General features: G+C 53.6%; 11 protein-coding genes and 1 non-coding gene across 12 annotated transcripts; 8 read left to right on the top strand and 4 right to left on the bottom strand.

Annotated features, from left to right (window-relative positions):
• Positions 1-560: 560 nt before the first annotated feature.
• On the top strand, positions 561-2,093 carry J4E84_008157 (uncharacterized protein; the record flags this gene model as incomplete). Its single annotated transcript, XM_049390734.1, has 4 exons — positions 561-699; positions 759-1,330; positions 1,387-1,727; positions 1,781-2,093. The coding sequence occupies 4 exons, from the start codon at positions 561-563 to the stop codon at positions 2,091-2,093; spliced, it is 1,365 nt and encodes a 454-aa protein (XP_049241441.1).
• A 1,005-nt stretch (positions 2,094-3,098) lies between these two features.
• On the top strand, positions 3,099-4,304 carry J4E84_008156 (uncharacterized protein; the record flags this gene model as incomplete). The annotated part of the gene is made up of 3 exons (XM_049390733.1): positions 3,099-3,134; positions 3,186-3,612; positions 3,670-4,304. 3 exons carry the CDS (start codon positions 3,099-3,101, stop codon positions 4,302-4,304), a joined length of 1,098 nt encoding a protein of 365 aa, XP_049241440.1.
• Positions 4,305-4,361: 57 nt separating this feature from the next.
• Positions 4,362-6,265, bottom strand: J4E84_008155 (uncharacterized protein; the record flags this gene model as incomplete). Its single annotated transcript, XM_049390732.1, has 3 exons — positions 4,362-6,111; positions 6,166-6,206; positions 6,263-6,265. 3 exons carry the CDS (start codon positions 6,263-6,265, stop codon positions 4,362-4,364), a joined length of 1,794 nt encoding a protein of 597 aa, XP_049241439.1.
• A 660-nt stretch (positions 6,266-6,925) lies between these two features.
• On the top strand, positions 6,926-7,675 carry J4E84_008154 (uncharacterized protein; the record flags this gene model as incomplete). The annotated part of the gene is made up of 1 exon (XM_049390731.1): positions 6,926-7,675. The coding sequence occupies one exon, from the start codon at positions 6,926-6,928 to the stop codon at positions 7,673-7,675; it is 750 nt and encodes a 249-aa protein (XP_049241438.1).
• A 488-nt stretch (positions 7,676-8,163) lies between these two features.
• Positions 8,164-9,393, top strand: J4E84_008153 (uncharacterized protein; the record flags this gene model as incomplete). The annotated part of the gene is made up of 1 exon (XM_049390730.1): positions 8,164-9,393. One exon carries the CDS (start codon positions 8,164-8,166, stop codon positions 9,391-9,393), a length of 1,230 nt encoding a protein of 409 aa, XP_049241437.1.
• Positions 9,394-10,921: 1,528 nt separating this feature from the next.
• J4E84_008152 (uncharacterized protein) lies at positions 10,922-11,785 on the top strand (the record flags this gene model as incomplete). The annotated part of the gene is made up of 1 exon (XM_049390729.1): positions 10,922-11,785. One exon carries the CDS (start codon positions 10,922-10,924, stop codon positions 11,783-11,785), a length of 864 nt encoding a protein of 287 aa, XP_049241436.1.
• Positions 11,786-12,094: 309 nt separating this feature from the next.
• Positions 12,095-13,938, bottom strand: J4E84_008151 (uncharacterized protein; the record flags this gene model as incomplete). The annotated part of the gene is made up of 5 exons (XM_049390728.1): positions 12,095-12,532; positions 12,583-12,800; positions 12,860-13,064; positions 13,128-13,369; positions 13,419-13,938. The coding sequence occupies 5 exons, from the start codon at positions 13,936-13,938 to the stop codon at positions 12,095-12,097; spliced, it is 1,623 nt and encodes a 540-aa protein (XP_049241435.1).
• A 344-nt stretch (positions 13,939-14,282) lies between these two features.
• Positions 14,283-16,888, top strand: J4E84_008150 (uncharacterized protein; the record flags this gene model as incomplete). Its single annotated transcript, XM_049390727.1, has 2 exons — positions 14,283-14,900; positions 14,957-16,888. 2 exons carry the CDS (start codon positions 14,283-14,285, stop codon positions 16,886-16,888), a joined length of 2,550 nt encoding a protein of 849 aa, XP_049241434.1.
• Positions 16,889-17,114: 226 nt separating this feature from the next.
• J4E84_008149 lies at positions 17,115-17,259 on the top strand. Its single transcript has one exon. It is a non-coding gene; the product is annotated as a tRNA-Thr (tRNA).
• A 312-nt stretch (positions 17,260-17,571) lies between these two features.
• Positions 17,572-18,713, bottom strand: J4E84_008148 (uncharacterized protein; the record flags this gene model as incomplete). The annotated part of the gene is made up of 2 exons (XM_049390726.1): positions 17,572-18,192; positions 18,255-18,713. The coding sequence occupies 2 exons, from the start codon at positions 18,711-18,713 to the stop codon at positions 17,572-17,574; spliced, it is 1,080 nt and encodes a 359-aa protein (XP_049241433.1).
• A 709-nt stretch (positions 18,714-19,422) lies between these two features.
• On the bottom strand, positions 19,423-22,284 carry J4E84_008147 (uncharacterized protein; the record flags this gene model as incomplete). Its single annotated transcript, XM_049390725.1, has 3 exons — positions 19,423-19,494; positions 19,544-20,833; positions 20,878-22,284. The coding sequence occupies 3 exons, from the start codon at positions 22,282-22,284 to the stop codon at positions 19,423-19,425; spliced, it is 2,769 nt and encodes a 922-aa protein (XP_049241432.1).
• A 766-nt stretch (positions 22,285-23,050) lies between these two features.
• Positions 23,051-24,236, top strand: J4E84_008146 (uncharacterized protein; the record flags this gene model as incomplete). The annotated part of the gene is made up of 7 exons (XM_049390724.1): positions 23,051-23,053; positions 23,107-23,206; positions 23,325-23,364; positions 23,415-23,493; positions 23,538-23,949; positions 24,005-24,084; positions 24,147-24,236. The coding sequence occupies 7 exons, from the start codon at positions 23,051-23,053 to the stop codon at positions 24,234-24,236; spliced, it is 804 nt and encodes a 267-aa protein (XP_049241431.1).
• Positions 24,237-24,831: the final 595 nt, after the last annotated feature.

Raw genomic sequence — 24,831 nt, 5'->3', positions numbered from 1 at the left:
CTTTGTCAATCACGAGTGTCGACATCACATACTGGTCTAATGTTGAAATCAACCAGAGTCACGCTGATACTCATCCCACAATCTCTGATCGCATGGCCGTGTGGAGAATAGTACGATGTTACCACTGCCATGTGGGCCCGCGTTTGTACAAGCCATCGTACATGATGTACAATATGTCTTGCCACCCAACGTAGACATTTTCGCCGCCAGTACTAGATGTGTTTGTGCTTAGCCTTGGTTCGCGCACGTAGCCATATGCCTGAGAAGCTTAAGAGAAGCTAGCTTCGGGACGCCGGAAGGGGCGTTTGTGAACGGATGCAACATCGCATCCCTCTGGACAGGCGAGGCCCACCAAGCGATCAACGCAGACCTGTCCATAAAATTTTGTCGGGTCTGTCCGCCTCAACCGTCCGTAGTCTTTCGCCCGCCGGTATGTTGTTGCGCCGTTTGCAATGAAAGCCCTGGGGCGTGTGAGAAATGTTCAAGTATATCTATGCGAAGAGAATGCCACATCGAACAAAACAACAGCATCAAACATGCCACACATCCAGGATCCCCAAATGAAACGAGAACCACGAACCGGTATCGACATTCTCGTCGTGGGAGGCGGCATCGGCGGACTCACCTTCGCAATCGAGGCCCACCGCAAAGGCCACGATGTGCGTGTTCTTGAACGGAATGACGAAGGTCAATACTCCGGTATGTACCTCCCCATCCAACTATCGACCTCCAAAAGAACCAAACTAACAAACCGACAGGTGAGATCATCATGATCACCAGCTCAGCGCTCGAAACGCCCAAGAAATGGCCAGGGTTCTTAGAACGCCTCAGGGCCCTCGCATCGCCACCAACCTTTGACCTGCGCAAATACGACGGCACATTCATCCAACACCATGCTCCGGGCGATTCTGCAAATCCGTCTTTGAGCATCTACCGAAAGAGGCTGCATAGTTTGCTGAATACCTACGTCAAAGAGCTCGGTATACCCATAACGTACGACGCGAAAGTGGACGTATACTTTGACTCAAACACATCAGGCGGTGTTATTCTCAAAAGTGGTCAGAAGATAACTGCAGATGTGGTGGTAGCCGCAGATGGTGTAGGCTCCAGGTCCCGCGAGATCATCGACGGGAATAGAGAGAAGCCGATTAGTTCTGGCTTTGTTGTCTACCGGACTTCTTTTCCTACCGGGCCGGCGATGGACGAGTATCCCCTTGTTGCGAGGGAGTTTCTGGGGCACGATCACCGTGGTTTCATGTATATTGGTCCCGGCGCGCATATGGTTATTTCTCATGACAAGGGCGAGCTGTGCTATCTATTGACTTGCAAGGTTTGTAGTCGCTACTTTATTGGCCTTCCTTGTTGATCGTTGCTAACGTCTATCAGGATGAGAACGGTACGGCAACAGAGAGCTGGTCGAAAACCACTTCCACGGATAGGATTCTGGATGTTGTAAAGGATTGGGATCCTTTTGTTACGGAGGTGATCAGGGCGACACCGAACAATCAGGTGCTCGACTGGAAGCTGATGTGGCGTGATCCACAGCCGCAGTGGGTGTCGAAAGGCGGCCATGTCGTGCAGCTGGGCGATGCTGCCCATCCCTTCTTGCCTACGTCGTTCAGTGGCGGCACGATGGCCATGGAAGACGCGTACTCGCTAGCAGCCTGTCTACATGTTGCCGGGAAGCAGCACGTTGCGCTTGCAACCAAGGTGCACAATAAGCTGAGGTATGCCGATATAGATCGTGGAGAAACACCAGCGACTAACTTCGAAATTGTAGGTTTGAGCGAGTATCCTGCGCGCAGAAACTAGGATTCAAGAATCGTGAGATCTTTCACAACACCGACTGGAAAGACGAAAAGGCGGCGCCGACAAAGCAGCACAAGATGGTCGGAGATTGGTTGGTCTGTCACAATCCCGAGAAGTATGTTTACGATAACTACCACAAGTGTGCTGAGCATTTGGACACGGGTGTCGAGTTCTTGAACACGAACATACCGCCGGGATATGAGTACAGACCGTGGACCGTCCGCGGGCTGCTGGGGGCCTCGGAACGTGGCGAAGTGGTTGAGGATGAAGGCGACTGGTCCTAAAGGAAGGGAAGCTTGCAGAATGCAGCGTTATCGCTGTAGCTACATTAGCTTATTGATTGGCCATGCTGGCAACATCTCTTCTCGATGTATATATATGGGCATCCGGCGGCAACTGTTGATGCTGATTAGAATTGCCGAAGTTCATGCTTCCCTCTGCTTTGTCCTACCTCCGCTCCCTGCGGCTTACTGTCCCGTCGGTTGTATCCGCCAAACTTATAGCATGAGAGCATGTCTGGCTATTGCTTGCCATTGCATAGGCATGTAGCATGCCAGATGCCAACTTGTCATATCTTCTTGATGTTTAAGCTCGCCATTTTGTCCAACTGCTGCCTCCGAGTCGTGGAACAGCCAAGCCGCAATTACATCTATCATAACGCTCGAAGGATACGCGCACATCGCTTCCTACAACGATGCCGGCACCTTGGTTGTGGACGAGTGCGGTCGGGTTCCGTTCGAGGAGCGTGGCATCGTGCGCGCGTGTAGGAGGTGCTTTGAGAGCGAGGACTGTGGCAAATTCGCTTGAAAAGGCTCCAGCCTACCCGGTGGTGCCAGTTTATGCCTATGATGCGAAACGCGCGTGGGTTCTGGAGCGTACGATGATGACGTTGAGCTTCTCATGGCGACATTAGGGAAGGCTCGCGATTGCGTGCTGTCGTGTTACAATACGTATGTCTTTAGCCAATATACCAACCACCTGTTGTATTGAAAGAAGGCAAGTTAGGCATAATAAAGCTCCCTTCGCGCAATGATCGCGTGGATTAGGAGTGTTGGTGGATAAACGTCCAATGACGACCAGCTCAACGTCCCCAAATGCCGAGGGATGTCGGAACGCTGCTCGGAACGGCTTGGCCCGGCTTGCCCTCCCATTCATCTAAGCTGCACTCCAACGGCAAGAATCTTAGTAAGACTCGGACATTTCCCATATCAACCATGTATTTCCAAGCTTCTGACCCAGGCCTGAAGTATTCGCGATATTGGGAAACTTCACCGTCGCGGCACTGAAGCATGACGGCCGATCGCGGAGCTCGAGGCCTTGTCGCTGTAAGTCAATCTCCATCATCCCCAGCGCAACGAAACTGACTGGGTACCTAGATAACAGGCGCAAACGGAACAATAGGCTATGCCTGTGTGGTCTACGCGCTGCAAACTGGCTATCGAGTCCGGTGCATCGTGCGCCGCGCCTCCGCCATCGAAACGATCAAAACCGGGCCCTCTGTGCAGCCCTACCTCGACCTAATCGAATACGTCGCCGTGCCAGACAATGCGGTCGAGGGAGCATACGATGAAGCTGTTGCGGGTGTCGACTATGTTGTGCACATAGCAGGAGCATGGCCGATGCTCCATCTGGATCCTGACAACGACATCTACCATCCATACATCAGGTCGACGAGGGGCTTGATAGAAGCAGGGCGCAAGTCTGCCACAGTGAAGAGGATGGCGTTTACGCAGGCGGGAGCGGGGCTTGTTGACTCTGAAGACGGCGATACACTGGGTACGCGTACGGAACGCGTCTTGAACGGTACGTCTCTGCTTCTGCCCTCGCGCCTCAATCCATGCATCGTACTGACCGATACAGAGGCAGTTCAGGTCTCGCAAACATCCCTCGCATACCGACCCCCTCTCAAATCCCCTCATAACGCCTACTGCTCCGCAAAAGCCCAATGTATGACCTACCTCGCTGATCTCCAAGCTTCCCACGAGCTCCCCTTCTCTATCGCGCAAATCATACCCGGTACCGTTATTGGCCCTTCGGAGTTCTGCACAACGTCGGAGCAAGCGCGTGCGCATATGGATCGGCAGAGCAAGGCATTGCTGTTCGATGATGTGGCACCACGGTATGCGTTTGGTTTCGTGCATGTGCAAGACTGCGCTCGCATTCATATCGAGGCACTAGACGGGAGGGTTAGAGGCGAGGATCTGCCCAAGTGGTATGTTGCCGCTGGGACGGTGGAGGAGGGGACAGATGGGGATAAACTCTGGAACTCTGTGGCGGACATGATCGAGCAAGACTTTGCCAAGGAGGTCAAGACTGGGGCGTTCAGAGTTGGACGCCAAAAGGTGCCTATCAACATGCCATTCCGCGTCGAATCAAGCATGACGGAGAAGATGCTGATGAATGGTGACAAGATTAGGGGGTTAGAGGATAGCGTGAGAGAGGTCGCGGAGTGGTACATTCAACTCAAAAGAACAGAGGAGAAAGCAGATCTGTAAACTGGGATAATGTTGGGCACGAACTGAATCCATCGAATTATCCTGATGTCATGCGCCCTACCACTTGAAGCTTTCTTCAAAGTACTCCACCCCTCTATGACCTTTATCCAACATCTGGACACTCGCTTTCCTAGCCTGATCCGCCATCAAAGCTGGCCCACAAGCCACAATCGCCAGACGTTGCTGGCCCGCATCTCTAGCAGCCTCTTGAACTGTTTCATGTACGTCAGGTCTGTGTGCCATGATTCTTACGCTCTTCAGGTCTTCGCCCAACACATCGTCTTTTGCCTCATCATCCCGAGTGACGTGCACTTCCATCTCGACTCTCTCATCACTCAACAAGCCTCTAAAGTCGCGGAGTACAGAAGTGAGGAACGCGTACTCGCGTACTGCCCATACAATCTTCACACTGCGTACACGTGATATACTAGCCAGAACGTGGGCTAGGTGTGATAGCGGGACTGCGATACCCGTTCCACCGACTACAAACAAAATGTTTTGTGAACTGCGGAGAGGAACAGTGTGTCCATAAGGCCCTTCCACAAGGATGCGGAGTCTTTTGGGATGCAAGAGACAATGTGACTTCAATCGGGATGTGAAGCCGTCGTACGGTCGGACAAGGAACACCATGTTCGATGAGGCATCTGAGGCTTTAGACGAAAGGAGTGCATCCGACTCTGTGGTTGAGGCTGATGAAGTACGCGAGTGTTCCGGCCTCGCTGAAAGCGGCGATAGTGGCGTAGATGGAGGATTGTCCGTATCTTTTGAACTGTATGCCAGCGTGAACGGATGGCTCTGATGTGCATAGAACAGATCATCCAACACGTGGATGTAGTAGTAAGAGCCAGGCCTTGGGGCTACTAAGCTCTTACTACTATCGACTTCCATGCGCACGAGGTTACTGCTAGGGTCATAAGTAACCCTAGCCTTGGTACTCAGCGGGCTGCGGTTGAAAGCTAAGATTCGTGAGAGGCGCATGATCCGGTCAAAGACCCAGACACCAACGCATGGCCAGATGAATATGTTCCACTCGCCATTAGTGAAAATCTCAACATGGTAGTACATAGTCCAGAGGGTTGCGATCGAGAGCGCTATGTGCGTGACGAGGAAGAACTCGTAGTGCGCACGGCGGATACCGTAGAACGAGAACGCCAAAAGACCACACATGGCGATGGTTGACAGTTCGCCGTTCCAAAAGTAGTGCTTCGTCCAGTAGTTTAGGAAAGATGGCCATCCTCCGCGCTCCAGTATCATCAGCGTGTATCCCACACTGTGCACTACGGCTTGTACTGTGGCAACCCTTGCCGCCCACCGATGGAAAGCGTTGTAGGTACCGAAACCCCATCCAGTCACCCAGATCAAAAGATCGTTGCGCATACCAAAGAGCCAGACGAGTGGGAAGTTCGCGAGCGATATGATTCCCGTACGATCCGAAACAAAACGGAGGAATTGCACTGACTTCTTCGGCCAATAAAGGTTGCCTTCGGTGAGACGGTAGGAGCAGCTGCAGAGAACAACGTTGAGCGCGACAAAAAGAAAGATGGTAAGCGACTGGATCCGTGGTGGGATGGTACACCAGCCGTACGGTCGAGAACAACGATCACCAAAAGCGGCAGGTGTAGTAACGTATCGCCTCAGCCATGTTCGGAGGGAAACCAAGGGACTTCGAGGTCCAGAAATCCGGCCGGATTCGACTTCTGGGATTGTTTTGTATGACTTGTGGCGCTGTTCACTGCGTAGAAGTGACAGTATACGCGTCGTTACACCAACGGCCACTACTACGAGCCAGAAGTAGTACATGTACCAGCTATGGGTATTATATTAGCGAAGTCGCGCCTAACGGGGTACAGGCTCGACTTACCCATACACGAGATGGATCTCGTATTCCCAGAATGCCGCTTCCTGTACGCCACATTTAGCACCCCATAGTCTTATCGGCCGTACAGGCAGGAACGTACCATGGTGGTGAAAGCTCGCCTTACAAGCTCATCACTTGGTATCACAACTTCATCAATGGTTGGAAAACTCAGTGCCTCTTCAGCCGACAGTCGTGTCACTCTAGCCTTGTCGTCAGGGGTCCATTGGTCCAGAATATCGCGAAAGGAAGGTAATGTAATGTTCGCGTGTGCTTCACACCAGGGTTTCTGGTTCTCGATCCATTTTTCTGTCTGACCGTTCTGTATGCAGAACTCGTCGAAGCACAGATACAGTGATGTGAGGCGTAATTCACTTTGGCATCCTCGGATCTTGCTCGAAAGCGAAGGGTCGGTGTCGTTGAAGGTTACATAGTTGACGCCGGTCTCACATGCCAAAGGGCAGTACTTTCCCGAGTACAAAGCATGTGATGCACCTGTAAGCGTGTACAGAATGATGGAGATGGATGAAGTGCGCATGAGTGGACGCGATGAGGTACAAGATGGGGCGACGCAAGCTCGGAGTCGGAGATTGGCGGGGTCGTGAAATCTTATCAGATGTCTACGCACGGGCCCGCGCTGGCATCAGGCGCGCTTCTTTCGCGTCAGCTGGGTTGTTGCTTCGAGCTTGCAAATGGCCAGTGTCTGTGAGCACAAAGTTTACGCAGCGGCCATACTCGCTGTCTTAACCCCCTGTGGCACCACGTCATGTCTCACACCGCCTCAAAGGCGACCTTTCTCTCTTTACCTATCGAGCTCCGCCTAGAGATTGTCGCATACGCGCTGGAACAATCTGACGCGGGACTCACGAAACACCACGAGTCCAATGAGGGACGAACTTGTTCTACGATAGATGAGAGGTACAAAGCTAGTACCAACCTTGCGATACGGCTGGTTTGCCGCCAGTTCAACGCTGAGTTCCGTCGCCTTGCCATCCACAGTACCCTCTTTGTGCTCGCCAGGAACTCCACACGAGTTGCCGGTCAGCAAGTCGAAGAGCTTCTACAAGATGTAAAGAAGTTGAGGATTCACTGCGACCATGAGACCATCGGGAAATGGTACGAGCACCCGTTGAACAGGCAATGTATGCATCTCGATGAGCTACAGTTTGTAATGCCACTCGACGACTCTGCCAACCGGACAGCCCTCGTGGGTCTGCTCAGACGTCTGCGCAACGTCAAACAAGTCAAGCTCCTCTTCCCGAACCATCGTGTTGCAAAAGAGCCCTATGGGTACATCAGATTACTCGGCGAGTTGCTCAAAGAAGACCATTTCCAGAGATACGATGCCCCGAACGCCCCCAATTTCGAGTCTACATGTTGGGAGTGGAGTTTTGACAAAGAGTCTAGTTGGGCTGTCTTCGTGGCTCGGGAACCTATGGCGCTTATCCCGGAAGAGCATTACTTGCTGCTCATGAAGCCGAAGATCGACTACATTATGGATTACATGGCATCATAGCACCAACACGGTAGTAGTCACTGTGCGACACAGCACGTTCGCGTCGTTATGTGATGACGAAGGGGAACTGCATGGATCCATAGAGTATGCTATCATATAAACGGATTGCAACAACGATTGACGAGTCAAAGATAGTGCGGGTGCCATGATTCGGCCCAAGGCTTTGACGCGTCTTCACGTGGTCTCCAACACAGCTGCATCCCCGAGTGCTGCGTAAGACTAGAACATCAGCATGGCTTAGCGGCATGGTATTATAAATGTCGCTGTGCGGAAAGAGGCCACAGTCGCTTACTGGCATTTGAGTGTGGCAGCTTAGCAATCACGCTGCTTCGGAGGCCCAGGAGATCCGACGCGGCCCCCACTTGCCCAACGATGCACTTGACGCACTGCATCGCGCCTGCCTCACCCCCAAGCGCGACTGCTATAACACCAGCCATGCCACGCCCTTCCAGACGCCGTCTATCCCCCATATCAATTCACCGTCCACCATGAGCGCTCCGAAGCCAATCCTCATTTCCGGCGCCGGCCTCGCCTCGCTCCTACTCGCCCGCTCGCTGCACCGTCACAAGATCCCGTTCCTCGTCTTCGAACGCGACGCGTCCATCGTCTTCAGAGCCCAGGGCTATAGGTTGAGACTCTCGGCGCAGGGTCTGGACGCCATTGAGCAAGTGCTCGGTCCGGCAGGATTCAAGGCGTTCTACGACGCTTGCGGCAAAACTGGCGGGGCTGGATTCGCGGCGGTGAACCCGCTGACAGGCGAGACAATAGGTGGAGATGCTCCGAGCGTCAAGAGCGAGCCTTTGACCAGCAGAGACGGCAAGGTCGTTGGAGTGTCGCGCGGTGATATGCGCAAGCTGTTCATGGACGGCATCGAGGACCGTGTGGTTTGGAAACATCAGGTCGCAGCCTACGAGAGGACGGACAATGGTGTGCGACTAGTCTTCGCCGACGGTACCAAGTCCGAGGAGGGCTCTATGCTGATCGGGGGTGAGGGTGTCAAGAGTGCAGTCGCTGGTCAGCTGTCCAATGGGGCGATCAAAGTCTACGATCTCGGTTCCAGAGGAATACATGGACAAGCCCCGACAGCAGCCTTCAAGGCCTTGGGCGAAGGTGTCTTCCGCCTCGTCGACGATACATCACAGCCGAACGGTGGCAAGGTCTTCGTCATCACAAATGTACGCGCAGGCGACATGGACAAGCCCGACGTCAACTTCGGCTGGACCATGATCGGCTCTCCAGGCGTCATCAAAGCGCCGAACGACAATTACACGATTACTGGGCCGCCTGCCGCACAGATAGCAAAGGCACTTACATCGCACTGGCATGATCGTGTCAAGCCACTCTTCGATAACATGGCCGAGTCGGAAGCAGCTTTCTGGAAGATAACATGTTCGTCACCAGAAGGTGTACCGAAGTGGCCCAATGACCCTCGTGTCACTCTGGTCGGTGATGCAGTGCATGCTATGACGCCAGCAGGAGGTAACGGCGCAAACACGGCTGTGCGCGACTCGGCTCTGCTCGGTCGATTGATAGCCGAAGCCTGGGAGAGAGGCGATGGCGATAGATGGACGGGTGTCACAGAAGCATATGAAAAAGAGATGCGAATATACGCAACAGAGGCTGTCAAGGCTAGTTATGGGCAGGCTACAGGGCAATTCGGCATTGATCTTGATCTCAACACTGCGCCTACAATTAACGAATATGTCGCGCCAAACTGAGTATTCTTCGTTGCAGCAGACTGGTCATCAGTCCGAACAGGATTTAGCGTCACTTTCCTATGAGACGGCATTAGGTCGTGTTGACGAATGATACGCATCATCTTCATCCTTACTTTTACGTGCGACTCACGGTCACTAACGATACAGGGTGTTCTGGCTGGACAATTGCAAGCCCCCAAGTCTGCCGCGGGACGAATGTCGCGTCCTCCGTTGCCGATTGTAGATTCCGCCGCAGAGCCACGACTCATGTGTAGCTTCCCCGCATCTCCACAGGCCCACCCCCGACTTCAAAAAACCGGGCCATCCAGTACGTGCGAAATTCCCGATAACAATGGATTCGCCGCGACCACGCAAACGCCGTGCCATCAATGCATGCGTCAGTTGCCGAACGTCCAAAGTACGATGCGACGGAAACCGCCCTTGCCAACGATGTGACCGGAATGGCGCAACTTGCCAATACTTTGACGCCGTAAAGGACGAAAATGTGTTGCGAATCGAAAGGCTCGAGAATGAGATGGCTGCACTTCGTGAACACATGCGCATCCAGCGACATCAAGACAAGAGTGTACGTAGGCCTGAAGACTACACTAGGATAAAGGAGGCAAATCAGAACATCTGGCGCCAATGTAGCTCCAGGGTGTTCTGTTTCCTCCTTATTTGAGGTGGTGTCCTGCGCGAATCAGCGGAAAGCTAGCTGACCATGATAATGAATGCAGTTACCCATGGAGGATGCGACTGGGACAGTGCCAGAAGTCGCACTCCGGTCTATGCCCAAGTGCAACGCAACGGCCGTTGACGCAGGTCTCATCACATGGGAACAGGCTGTCCACTGGTATCAAAGGTAGACAAACTCACTGCACCTCTCGAGCCCAGATCACTGATTTTACAAAGTTTCTTCTCGGGCAGTGTATGAAAGCCCCGATTCACCTGGTGAACCATACTAAAAGCCATAGCAATACCTCGTGCCCATCTTTTGCGAGAGGCATGACAACATCGCATCAGTGGCTTCACGTAGCCCAATTCTTTTTGACGCCATAGTCAGTATTGGATGTCGCGCCGCCGAAGGTTTCAACACCAGGATCTATCGTCAGTAACATTCCCGCATGGACTGAATGTGAGACGAATGCTGACATTATACACCCATTTCTAGGCCGCCTCCAGACTCGAGTCCGTGATCAATTTACCGACTTATTCATCAACACAGATACCCCTACAGTAGAGGATATACAGGCCATCGCACTGGTGGCTGCGTACTCGGAGAACGCGTTCGTTCTGGTGGCCATGGCCCTTCGCTTCGCCATTCAGCTTGGGCTACCTCATGTTGTCGATCAGCTCATCGCCAAAAGCCACCCACGGTCCGGGATCGTGACCGCCGACGAGCAAGAGCTTTACCGTCTATCTAGAGTTTGGCTTGGGATCTGCAATCTTGAACTCTTGTGAGTATCATGTCAACCTGATTGGAGAGCGCTGCTAAAAACATCCAAGTTTCTCTCTAGATGGCGGTAAACTGCCGGGCCTTTCTCTTCAAATGTCCTCTCGAAAGATCAGATGTCTATTAGCTCACCCAGAACGTACATCTACGGACATTCGCCTTCTCTCGCAAGTGGAGCTCAACATCATCCGCACGGAAGCCTATACAAAGATCATGGGCCGGAATAATGACTTTATGGGTCAACACAGCGAAGATCAACTCCGGAATACGGTAGATGAGGCTTGTGTTGAGCTGTCACTGTGGCTCGATGAATGGACCAACATTGCTCTGACCGAACCAGCGCCACATCAACGGACTCTTGCGTTGCAGAACTTGTGTATTCAGCAAGCCTGGGCTACCATGACTATGTACTTGAAGGCGGTAGGCTCTTCAGGGGTCGAGAACATTGCGATCATGACCGACTTTCAGCGCGACTTTATACGCAAAGCCAAGGAGGCAGCGAATCGACACCTCCACTACATGCTTCAGTCATCGTCAACACCAACTTCATCGCCGGTGTCTCACGCCTCGACCTCTGGATCAACGTACCTCAGTACCTTTCGCTGGACACTCGATTATGTCTGGGCCAAGTGCGCCGTCTCAGTCTTGCTGGTCCTCAAGTTAGCGATTCTCCTCCGCGACCCGGTACCTTCGGTCATGGCGCTGCTCAGCGATGCGCATCGCGTACTGGAAGAGCTAAAGACTGTTACCGTGGGCCACATCGCATACTTTCAGATCTTGCAAACCAGCATCGAGAAGTGTGAAGCTGCTCTTCGAGAGTATGCTGCGGAACAAATACCCGACCAGGACTCTTCGATGGCGGGAGCGAGAAGCAGTGTAGCTGAAGACGAGTTCCAGGGCTACGTTCCCAGCGAGTTCGTCTTCGAGTGGGGTAAGTTTGGACTGCAGACACGCTTGTGAAATCTATACTGACTTCGTATGTCCACCTCTGCAGACTTTCCTGGGCTCAATCTAAAACATATGCCGCTCGGATGGCAAGACCTCTTTGTCAATATCGACAGCTTGTTCTAAACCAAAGGCATGCTTGGAAGGCAGGCGGCTATACAAGAGCCGTGCATGTTGCGTGGATCCGACGGTCAAGCATATCCTGGGAGTATCAACAGTGTTTACATGCACATGTCAATGGAGCAAATGTTGTATGTAAGTTCAGTGTATATTGTAACTAAGCTACAACTATCGGAAGTCATGTTTCAAGCGTCAACCCGTTGATCAATATACATAGATGAAGTCCTCGTTCTTGATGTCAGTCACATCATCGAACGCCTTGTCGCCCACACCGCTGGCTTGTGCGTTCTCAGCTTCCTCTGCATCACCCTCGCGCGCAGAACCCATGCTGGTATCAACGACAATGGCCGACTTCCCCATGCTCTCTCTTGTTGCCGCATGCTTCCGGTTCAGAAGCTTGATCCAGAACATTGCAAGCAGGATCAGGACGACGATCGCGATGAAGAGAGCGAGGTTGGCGCGGAGGCCTCGGTAGTAGTGTGGTTTTTCTGACGGTTTGAAGAGCTGTGGGCCGATGATGTTGCCGGCGCTGGCGCCGACGAAGAGGATACTTGTCGTTACTTTACGCTTCGTGTCGCCTCCTGTATTTTGGCCTGACCAGCTATAGATTAAAGGTGAAATGCCGGGATAGAAAGACGTCAGCTGGAAGCACAGGGTTAGTAGGTTACATGTTTTGCGTTGCCACTACTTACGTAGTATCCGAGAAGAAGTACACCGCGATTCGAGTCGCCGCGGCCAACGACCATGAGGATGACGATGCCGGCGATTGGTGGTATACATAAGAGTATCAGCACGGGCGACTTCCGTTTCAGCCACGTGGCTAGCCAAGCTCCACCGCAGGTAGCTATAATCTGGATGACGCCGAAAGGCATGTTGAAGAGGATCGTAGCGAAGGGCCCAAACCCAAAACCTGAAATTCGAGCAATCAGCGGAGTTCAGACTTGCAGCTTGCAGGAACGTTGGACTTACTCTGGATGATCAGAGGCCCGAAAGCACTGATACCACCACTCGGGATGCTGATCGCTGTCAACATGGAAAACCAAAGCCATGTCTTGGGATCCATGAATGCCTCCAGTACGTGGTCCCACTTCCAGACACGAGATGCAACGCCCATCTGGTTCATACGCAGACGTTCGACAGCGACGAGCTTTTCGTGATCGTTGAAGAACTTGGCCTAAAGATTGGGGCACGAAGTCAGTATATCTCTCACATCAATTAGTACAGGGAAACCACTTGCCTCCATGGGTGAATCGGGCATGAACAACCATACAAAGACCGAAACGACGACTGTGAGGAGACCACAAAAGAGAAAGATGATCTGGTATGAGTACAGAAGATTGGACTGGATGTGGCCCAACCCGTAGCAGAGCAGACTGCCGAGGATGTTGACCATGCCCAGCATGGCGTACCAAGCTGCGTTTCGGTTCGTTTGCTCGCCACGCTTATACCACATTTGAACAACGGCGATGAAAGCAGGAGCTAGATGCGTTAGCGATAGTCTTCGCGATGGCTTGAAGAGTCGGCTTACCAACGGCAGCTTCGAAAGCGCCCAACAAGAACCGCGTGGCCATCAGCCCGGCGAAGCTGCTGGCACCCGCCATTCCGCATAATATGCAGCCCCAGGTGAACACCATTACACCCATGAACTTCCCCATCCTGAGCTTGACCAGCAACACTGCCACCAACGGCTGTGCCACTAGCTGCGCAATGTACACGATACTCCCAAGCCATGAGTATTGTTGACTGTTGGGATCGAGGTTCGCATCTTCGATGAGGCCAAAGACGGAAGCGTAGGATAACGTGGTCTTGTCGAGTGATTGGAGGAAGTAGACGCTGAGTAGGATGGGCAAGATGACAAGGTCGATCTTCTTCAAGACGCGTTTGTTCTCGGCGGATGTTACGACGATGCGTTCGTTCGAGGCGAGAAGTGCGGCGGCTTTGTCTTTGCCTTTGCCGTCCGTCGCATTGGCTGGCTTGTAAAGCGACTCCGTGGTTTCGACGTTGGGCTTGGACGCGGCGACGTCGTCGGTCACCTCCGGTTTCGACATGTTCAACAGGAAGACTATGATCAACCCAGGAAGAGTCTGAGATAATGCTGCAGTAGTAGGTCAATATGGCCCGACTGCACTTATACGCATCCCCACGGGGACCCCAGACGCTGATCTTGTCTCTCTTCGGGCTAGGTCTCGTAGCTACGGCCGAAGAAACCGGCAGCCAAGGATGGATGCCTTTCGCCTCGTGACGAGGGTAGGCTCCTTCGGTTTTCTCCGATGGTACCTTCGGGCGAAGTTCAATGGCCTGCCTTGCTATAAGTACAGTATGATCCATGATGGTCATGATACTTGGCAAGAAGACAGGCATTGCCAACTGTTAAACCCGTTCTATATTCATCATGCCGATGCTTGAGCACGTCCCCAGCGGCTACCAAGCTGTTCCCGCAACGGCATCGTTTAATACGAGCGTTGAGTTGCAATCAAACTCGGGCTTTGTTTTCACGTTTGACGCTTTACGACCTGGAGTTTTCCGAACGACTTTCACGTCGCCCAAGCACTTGTTGCCGCCACACCGAGCCACACCAGTACCGAGCAAGACCCTGGACGACACGACTGCGGCACGGGTATCATCAAGCACCACCTCAAAAGCATTCGCCGTCGATGGAGTCACTGCCGATGTGGATTGGGAAGGCGGTGTACCCATAGTATCACTTACGCTTCCTGGCCAAAAGACACCCATTCATACCGATCTGCCCAATCGCTCCTATGTTGCTGATGGGCCTGGGGTTTCGCACTACACACGCTACAATAATGGGACTCTTCACCTTGGACTTGGCGAGAAGCCAGCACCCATGGATTTATCAAATCGTCACTTCGTTCTCTCCGCCACCGACTCTTTCGGCTACGATGTTTATCGTACAGACCCGCTATATAAGCACATTCCTCTCCTGGTCAATTGCACGCCAGATGGCTGTGTTGGTATCTTCTCAACGTCACACGCCCGCGGCTTCTACTCTGTAAGAGATACCGCTGTACACCTGCATCTGAAACGCATGCTGACCTCTCTTACCAGGTCGGCTCTGAGATGGATGGGATGTGGGGACGCTTCAAAGTATATCGTCAAGACTACGGCGGCCTCGAGGAGTACCTCCTGGTGGGAAAGACACTACCGGATATTGTGCGCATCTACGCTGACCTCGTTGGCTATCCACTTCTGGTGCCGCGGTGGGCATTCGGTTACCTGGCTGGTGGTATGAAGTATTCCATGACGGACGACCCACCTGCTAGTCAGAGCATGATGGAGTTTGCTGCCAAGCTTAAAGAACACGACATTCCCTGCTCCGGCATGCAAATGTCATCTGGCTATACGGTCGCAGAGACAGAACCGAAGACGCGCAACGTGTTTACGTGGAATAAGCATCGGTTTCCTGATCCGAAAGGCTGGATCGATGCTTATCACAAGGAAGGCATTCGGCTCATTGCAAACGTGAAGCCGTATGTATTGGGCAGCCATCCCGAGTATCAAAAGCTCAAAGACGCCGGCGCATTCTTTACGGATTCGTTGACACTCGCATCGGCTGAAGCGAGACTGTGGAGCGCGGGTGGAGGTGAGAGTGGAGTCGGTGGCCATATTGACTTCACTTCCAAGGCCGGGTACCAGTGGTGGTACGACGGCATCCGCGAGCTGAAGCGTGTCGGTATTGACTGTATTTGGAACGACAACAACGAATACACTGTTCCACACGACGGCTGGCAGTGCGCGCTAGATGAGCCAGCAGTTACCCAAGAGCCCAAGAGCGACGACTATGGCAACAGCATCGGATTCTGGGGTCGCGCACTCAACACCGAACTGATGGGGAAATCTTCGCACGATGCAGCCTTGGAGATGGAACCTGCGCAACGCCCTTTCATCTTGACCCGAAGCGCCACAGCAGGAACGCTTCGATACTGTGCAAGTGCCTGGAGCGGAGACAATGTCACCTCTTGGCCCGGCATGAAAGGCGCCAACGCTCTGTCCCTCACCGCGGGCGTGTGTCTAATGCAATGCTACGGCCACGACATAGGCGGTTTCGAAGGCCCACAGCCCAGTCCCGAGCTTCTCGTCCGCTGGTGCCAGCAAGGCATCTACAGTCCGCGCTTCGCCATCAACTGCTTCAAAACGGGCAAAGACAACCGCGTCGGCGATGTTATCGAGCCTTGGATGTATCCCGAGGTGACTAGCATAATCCGCGACACGATCAAGCGCCGCTACGAACTCATCCCCTATCTCTACTCGCTAGCGCTGCATTCTCACATGACCGCCACGCCACCGCAGCGTTGGACTGGATGGGAATATGAGAGCGATCCGGAGATTTGGACCAACAAGATTCTTACCGATGGCGAGACACAGTACTGGCTTGGTGATGCACTACTGGTCGGTGGTGTCTTCACTCCTGGTGCCGAGACTGCTAGCATGTACCTTCCCAAAGACGCTTCAGACCCTAATGCCGCGTTTCTAGACTTGAACAACAACCCACAAACGTATTACAGCGCGGGCCAATGGATCGATGTTGCATCGCACTGGCAGTCCAGCATTCCTGTTTTGGCGAAAGTTGGAAGCGCGATACCTGTTGGACGGGCGGAACAAGTCCTCTCTGTAGGCGAAACAAACAACCCGGCAAACCTGCCCCTGGACGACTACCGGGGGGTAGAGATCTTCCCTCCAAAGGCTTCTTCCAACGGTAAAGTCTACACGTCTACTTGGTACGAAGACGACGGTGTTTCGCCGCCGCCAGCCAGGATCTCCGTCTTTACAGTATCCTTCGAGTCAACGGCCACGCAGGTACTGGTGCGATATGAGGAGAAATTGCAAGATGGCTTCGTCCCGCATTGGAAGGACCTGGAGGTTGTCCTGCCGAGGGGCGATGAGAGAAGTGTTGTCTTCAATGGCGCAGATGCGGAGAAGACGGGAACTGACAAGTTGGGGAGAGGGAGATGGAAGGGTAGTGTTGGAGGGAGGAAATAAGCGTTGATTGCAGCTAGCACAAATTGAGCTGCGGATATTTCATATGTACCCGCTTGTGCCGCTCTGTGATTAGACCCTGATGGTTTTGCCCCGCTAGACACGACACCGCATTTTGGCGGCCGATCACGGCGAATGCAAGGACCGGTGTATAGATGTAGGTTATAGATGCCATCCACAAATCAGATCATAAGACGTTTATTTGAAGCGTTTGCCATCCAACTAGCAAGCCTTCCTAGCTCAGTGGTAGAGCGCGTCACTAGTAATGACGAGGTCGTCAGTGAGTAACACCCCCATTCGAAGCACCCCCCTTCGAAGCACGTTGGAGACGCCGACGCTGACGTGCCGTGAAGGTTCAATTCTGGCGGAAGGCAACTACGGCAGCAGGCAGACGCCATTCCTTTTTGCTTGTGTCGTCCTTGGGTTCTGTTGGCAAGAATGTTCTTTTTTGCGGCATTGTGGTGGTGGAGGGGCAAAGTGGGGCTTATGCGTCTTCATCCTTCTATTGCTTATGCGACAACATGAAAAGCAGGATATTGAACAATCACAGACGACGGGAACAGTCTTCTCCAACCCCTAGCTGCAACGGCGTCTCTCACAGCAGGCATGCGACAATGTCCCCAACGTCCAGTCGTGGCACGACCCGTTGTCTCCTTTACCGCCACCATGGACGTTTCTAACTCCCTCTACGATGCCTTCACCAAAACATTCCCATCTCTAACCCCAAGACGGTGAACTCTAACAAACTCACGCTCTGCTTCGTCTCCCCTACGCTTACCAACAACAACAGCACCAGAACCCGTCGTCGGCTTCTCGGCACCAGGTTCCTTCGGCTTCTCATCACCAGGTTCCTTCGACTCTTCAAGCCACGGATACCACGCCCTGACAAAATTAACATCACCCACCGACGGCGCCGTATTAATCTGAATCGCCCATGTGGACCCAAAGCGCGCAGCAACAAGCGGACAAACACTGATATCGTTCTTTTCCCAGCAATTCGAGTCCGCGGCATACGCATTCGACGGATAAATCATGATGGAGCCGAGGTCAAAGGGGCCCTCGTCCATGATGGGAGCGTAGATGCTGTTGAAAGCGGCGTTCTTGATGTACTGTGCACCAGCTTCGAAGTTGAATTCGTTCGCAAAGCCTTGCTCGGTGCAGAGGCGCTCTGCGGCGTCTTGGTGGCCGGCGACGCTGGCGGCGATGAGGGCGTCTTTGTAGCCTACTAGTTTGTCGCACCGGAAAAGGACGTTTTCGTCGCGGTCAAACCGGCAGTGCTCGTGAGCCATGCCGAGGACGTGGCCGATCTGGCTCTGGTGTCAGAGGACTTGAAGACGAGATGTGTTCGGCCGGCAACATGGAGACTTACTTCGTGGGCTACCCGATGAGGCTCGGTGCTTTTCGAGCCCATGACCATGTAATGACGGCCGGCGGTGGTTTTGCGATGGTCGTACCCAATACTAGCGTATGGCGCTTCTTCTTCTGCCCCAAGGTGTATTGCAAGAGCGTCCGCGCTTACTTTTGGGTTCCACGTTCCAGGCTCTTTCTTGTCCTTGTAGTCATCGAGGTAGCAGGTCGGATACATTCTCTCATTCTTATCTTCGTTGCCGTCATGAACCTCCATCCACCCGAGGCAATGGCCATTCGCAGCACTGGCTGGTGTCTTGATGGCGTCGGCCCATATCTTGAACCCCTTCTGGAGTGGACAGTCAAGTTCCGCTTTGGCCTTGGCGGTCGCAAAGCAATATCGAAGGAGACGAATCCGGCCCTTCTTAGGGATGCTGATGGGAGGCCAAGGTTGCGCGATACCAAATTTGAAGTGATTCATGTTACCCTCCTGGGGGCCGATAGAGCCAGGATCGAGGGTGTCAGTTTCGGATCCGGTTCGACAGTACCGATTCGTGGAGGCTAGTACTAATGTAAGAACCCCTAAGAACAGGAGAAATAACAAGGCCATACGCATTGCAACGATTCCTGGTAGACAGGCAGATGAGATCGGTTCTATATGTAGCGGTAATGGTCGTAATTGCCAGGTTGATCCTTATGTACATTTCACTCGACTATGGATATGATTCAGCGTAGACGCTAGGTCACGACTCCACAAGAAGTGAATGTGCAGCTGCGTAGAAAATTATTCCAGGCAACGATGTCAGATAGGAGGTTGATGCGATCGCGTGCGCACACATCAGGGACCGTGCAAACGGCTGCACTACCACATCGACCTCAAATTGTAGAGTGCGTGATTTGTTGTAGAACAAGTAGTCGGGCATCTCAAGCTATGTTGATAAAGGAAACACCGGGTGCAATGATGAAGGCTGTGAACCAATCCTGTGAACATTTTGAATGAATGATTCCATGTATGCTCTACGCTTGCCATGTGATACCGCGTCATCTACGAAGACATGCCATGTAACGCCAGTCTAAATGCAGTATATGCTTGTGAAAATGAACTGAAAGTGAAGGGAAAGACCGCTGAATGATAATGAGGGTATGACGCTATGCAAGAAACAAAGAAGGAACATGTAATGCCGCTAAGACTAGATCTCACGTCCTTTCTTTTCCTGATGCTCCAATTCTTTGACGTACTTGACGAAAGTCTTCTTATGAACCTACTTGCAGTTAGTATTGCTCAGTCTCAACTGCTAACGTGATACGTACCAGACCAGCGTACTTGCCATCCCTGAGCACGCATATATATCGTAGTCCGAGCTTTACAAAGCATTCGTATACCAAGTCCATCGGTGAGTGAACATCCAATGCAACAGGTGCTGGGTCAATATATGGAGTGAAATCACTTGGATCATAGGCTTCTTGCTCTTCTTCGTCTTGGGGCTCACGCCCTGCAGCCCAATCAACTCGCGGTGACATGAGGCAAAGCGTGTTCTCTTCGTTCTCCAGCTTATCGAGCGCAAACTCTAGATCTGGTGCAGGAATGAGGCCAACAAGAACGCCGTTTTTTATGATGGACAGGCCGCCGTCCAGTTCACCTATCATTTGTAGTCCACGTTGCTTTGCACGCAGCTCGACTGCAGGAATGAGCGCGTCTTCTGAAATGTCGATGATATGATCCTGTCTCTTCCCAGTAGTGATGTCGCCAAGCTCGGATGTGAAGATGGGTCGAACTTTGTTATCGAGGAATGGGTACGAGTTCATGTCTGTGAGCAAGTCGTAGATACTGAGCGGTTCAATAGCATCCGCCACCCATTTCGCGACCAGGATGCCGAGAGAAAAAGGGAGTACGTGATCCAGACTACCCGTGAGCTCGAATAAGATGACTGCCAGTGTGATACTGAGACGAGTGACGCCGGTCATCGTTGCTCCAGCAGCCACTAGCGCGTACACTCCGGGAACGACGCATGAACCTGGCGGACCGTCAGGTGAGCACTCTCCGAAGACGCCCAGATGATTGAAGCGTAGAGCAGCGAGTTGGACAGTGTGGCCGATGAAGCGCCCGGCGAGACCGCCTACGACCATGGAAGGTACATAGATACCGGCTGGGACCTTGATACCAAAGGTGACGACAGTCAGAAGAGCTTTGATGACAAATGCGAAGAACAAGGTTTTGAGTACGCTCGGAATATGCTCCAGAGTCGGACAGAGACCGTCGCCGGTGTCAGTGTACGTGTCGCACGGACTTGCCAGTTCGAACAAGAGTTCGGTGACGGGCAGTTTGGTGTATCGGTTCCAGAAACTGATCAAACCAGTCACGAGCGCAACCAGGAAGACCTCAAGGAGCGGATGCTTCTTGATAACGGGTATGCGACGGAATGTTCGTGCCCAGATGCGAGATGCTTTGATGAACAATGCGCCGAGAACACCGCCCACAGCGCCGGTGAAGACAAAGGTCGCAAGTTCAAAAAACTTCCAGTCTAGATGATAACGAACCTCGAAAAGCACGATCTTCTTGGTGCCGTATGGATCCAGGAATTTAAGAGATAATGCAGCCGCCTACAAGCGATTAGCGAGGTCGAGAAAAGGGACTAGTGACTTACGATGCAGCAAAAGAAGGTTCTGAAGAGCGTCTTGGACGGAAAGTAGTAGCTCACTTCCTCCAGACTGAAGAGCACTCCGCCAATCGGAGCGCCGAAAGCTACGGCAACACCACTAGCAGCACTAGCGCTGAGAATCTCCCTGCGTTTGCCGTCGTTGTTGCTATACTTTGAGAATATACGACACGCAATGTTTCCTATGCAAGTCGCAATGTGCACGTATGGGCCCTCCTTACCGAGACTGAGGCCCGATGCAACACTGAGGATCAGAGCTAGCGTCTTGACGAGCAGTGTGCGTACACCCAGATAACCGTGGAGAACGAAACCACTGAGGATGACCTTGACTTCGGCTACACCACTGCCAGCAGCGGAGTAGTAGACCATGGGTGGCCGTGCCTGGACTTCCTGGAACCTTGACTCTGGGCTGATGCTTCGCTTGCGGTCTTCTTCCTCTGCCTGATCAGAGTATCTCCGGACTTCTGCGCCGAGGTTTTCGTCGAGTGTGGACAGAGAGATGGCTGAAGGGATGACTGTTTTTGTGGTGAGCGTGAGCAGACACGAGGCCATGGAGAGCAAGATGACGGAGAGGACGAAAAAGCCATATTGGGTCTGGACGACGTCCAGCCTGTCATTGCGGACCGCCTCGGACCACTTGAGCCAGTTGTCGCATATAGAGGCACCTTGGCAGCACGCCTTGCGGCTCTTGTTCCAGCCGGTAGTGCAGTAGCCCTGCTTCAGATCGAACAGCGTGGTCTCGGTGGTGTTGACGAAGTAGGCGCACACGGCAGTGAGTACGCCGATGAGAGCTACCAGAATCCAGCCCTGCGCACCGTCGAACCAAGCGGCGAGGCGGCCCCTGATGTCCTTCCGGCTCCGCAGGGCCTTGACGCGGTAGGCGTCGGCGATGTTGTCGTGGACCCAGTCGGTCGACGTGAACTGATCGTACCACACGCGGTTGTCCTGGAAGAAAGACGCCTTTGCGGAGTGCATGCTCTGCTCGAGGCCCGCCCCCCGCTCGCCCAGGGCATTGACGAGGCGCTGGCTGAAGGTGTGGCCGCCGGTGAGGGAGCCCCGGCGGCTCCGCATGCGCGAGCTGGTGGGCAGCTGGCTGTTGTTGCGCGTCATGCCCGGGCGAGGGGTGCCCGGGGAGGTGGCGGGCAGGCTCTTGTAGGACCTGGCCCCCCGCAGATGGGGCACTCCTAGCAGGGCGGTCCGCTCGTTGACGCTGCCCGTCGACCTCGTGAGGTCCGTGTCCGAGGCACGCATCGGGCGCTGGGCGCTGAAGGTGAGCGTGGGCGACGTGGGCGTGGTGCTGCTGAAGGTGTCGTCGCGCTCGCGCTGTTCGGCGGCGTAGTCATCGTCGGCGTCGTAGTCGTCGACGCTGTGGTACGACTGCATCGACTTGGGCATGGCGAGGGCGGTGGGTAGGGAGGCAGCAGCTACAATCGGGGCAGGGGCGGTCTATTAGTGTCGAGGGCAGCCAGAGACATGTCGCCGAGCAGAGGCCGCTATCATGGTCATCCGGAAAACGATGGCGGTGTCACGATGGATATGTTATGGCTGGGCACCATGGCTGCTCCCCACTATGCCGCGGATCCCTCCAGGATGCGTTGTTGTCCTGTGTCCGGGGCGAGATAGGCTCCGCCGCGGGTCCGCCAGCTGTTTCAGACCGGCTTGCGTGTGCAGGGCGGCCGGGCGAACAAAGCAGCAAAAGCAGCAGCTCGAGCAACTCCTGCAGGCAGCGGTGCGCAGCCCTCGGAGGCTGACCTCAGGTGTCTTACCACCGCAAAGGGCGGTAGGCGCGTCCCATGTGATTATTGGGGTGCACCCGTGGACGCGATGGTGACGGAACGCAGGGCAAACGGAAGGTGCTAACCCTACACGGAGAAGGCGCGATGCCGTAGCCGCCAATCGCAGCCCCCAGCCCCACCACTACACACTGACGTGCGTCTCGCGGTCGGGAGAATTGGGGGGTAGAGGCTGCCAATCTGTCGTTTCTTATCCGCCCGTGCATCCATCTGCTGCTGAGCCGCTGATCTGAAGATACAGACGACGCAACTCGGGAAAGCCGGTTTCGGAACACCGGGATTTCGCCGAGCGAGATATCCAAGGTACTAGCAGACATTCCGGAAGGTCTGACGACGATCGTGCCTACATCTCTCTAAAAGCATTCAAGATGGTGAGTCCTGCTGGACATTGAGTGCCATTGGGACTGCGTGCTGATGACTGTAGCCTGCTCTCTATGAACAGTTCTTCCTCTTCGGAGACAGCATAACCCAAGACTCCTTCTCCCAGGAGCGAGGCTTTGCCTTCTCTGCAGCCCTTCAAGCTGGTCAGTCCAAATATCATCATGTCTCCCGATTACTACCCCATGCAAAACATCTCTTCGTGAAGCTTCCATGGCGGCCATTGGCTCGGGCGACTGTGAATGGCACTAATGATTCCAACAGCATACATCAGGCGACTGGATGTAGTCAACCGCGGCTTCAGGTGATGACGTCCTACCCTTACGACCGCACCGACAACTAACACCATGACAGTGGGTACAACACCCGCCAAGCTCTCCAGATACTGCCCGCCGTCGTGCCCCCGCCGGATCAGGCTAAGATTCGGTTCATGGTAAGACTTGTCCATGCTAGATGCAGCCCTGGCTGACCATACAGACCATCTTCTTCGGCGCCAACGACTCATCGTTACCAGATGCGCCAAACAAGCAGCATATTCCTCTTGATGAGTTCATCAAGAACCTAAAGGACATCATGTCCCATCCGCAGATCAAAGCTCACGACCCTCGTATTATCCTGGTGGCTCCTCCCCCAATCAACGAGCATCTGTGGTGGCCAAGAGACCAGTCGAACGGATATGCTAGCGTGACGCGCCTGGCGGGTGCGACCAAAACATATGCCGATGCAGTCGTTCAACTTGGCGCCGAGCTTGGCCTGCCTGTCGTAAATCTCTGGAAAGCCTTCATGGCGAGGACGGACTTCAAAGCAGATATTTGGAAGCTGGGCGATGATCTACCGGGCTCTTTAGACGTCTCGCAGAATGACGCCCTCGTGGAGCTTATGTACGATGGTAAGGGTTTCGCAAAACCTTCCTGTTTCCTCGCCATGCTAACTGCACGTTTCAGGGCTTCACTTGAACCCAGCAGGATACGAGATCTTCTATCAGGAGTTGATCAAGGTCATCGCAGAGCAGTGGCCGGATCAAGTAAGTTCTGACTGTATGAAATGCATGAGGTAGATACTGACTTCGTGCCTCCACTTTTGCAGTCGCCTGAGAAGCTGCCTATGGTACTGCCGCCGTGGAACGATCAGGAAGCGTGGAAACAGTGGGAGAGTGCTCAGTCTTCTTCGATCTAGCGCAAAAGTGGTAGACATGGTGGATGTGGGCAAGCTTGATTTCAGCTCCGCGATCAAGCGGGGCTCTGGGGAAGTCGTGTCCAATCGGGCGAGGGTGCATAACTCCGGCGGCTTGTGGTTAGCAGCGTCACTCGACGAACCTCAGCTCAGCATCGCGTCAACAGGACGCAAGAATACACCAGCAGTCAGATTTTCCTGTTCCTATTTCCTTTCCTGTTCAAACTTTTCTGGGACACTGTACATTATCTCGCTCCCTCTAGCGCCGTCTCGGGAACCGCCTGATCTTCGGCAAAGACCGCTGTTGCGACCATCGTACCTTCTGCTCCAGTAGTCCAACTAATCACACCGCCCAACACCCAACGCCTGCTGTCTGAGATAGTAGCACGGCCGATATCTCTCCACAGATCTTGCCTTTACCTCCAAATTGCCCACCGAACACCTCGATAGTCGGCTTCAAACGCATTCCTCACAACCGACGACCCAGACCCGCGCACACCGCAAACGCCTACTCTACTAAACAAGAGAGACTGCCACAAAAGAACTGGGCTACTGGGCAGCGGTCGCTCGGTGGTGAAGGTAGGGGAGTCCCCACGGG

Source organism: Alternaria hordeiaustralica, assembly GCF_023758085.1.
Source record: "Alternaria hordeiaustralica strain BMP 2776 chromosome Unknown scaffold_20, whole genome shotgun sequence".
In the NCBI taxonomy this organism is placed as follows: Eukaryota; Fungi; Ascomycota; class Dothideomycetes; order Pleosporales; family Pleosporaceae; genus Alternaria; species Alternaria hordeiaustralica.
Note: the sequence above shows the minus strand (reverse complement) of the source record. Positions and strands in the feature narration are given on the sequence as shown.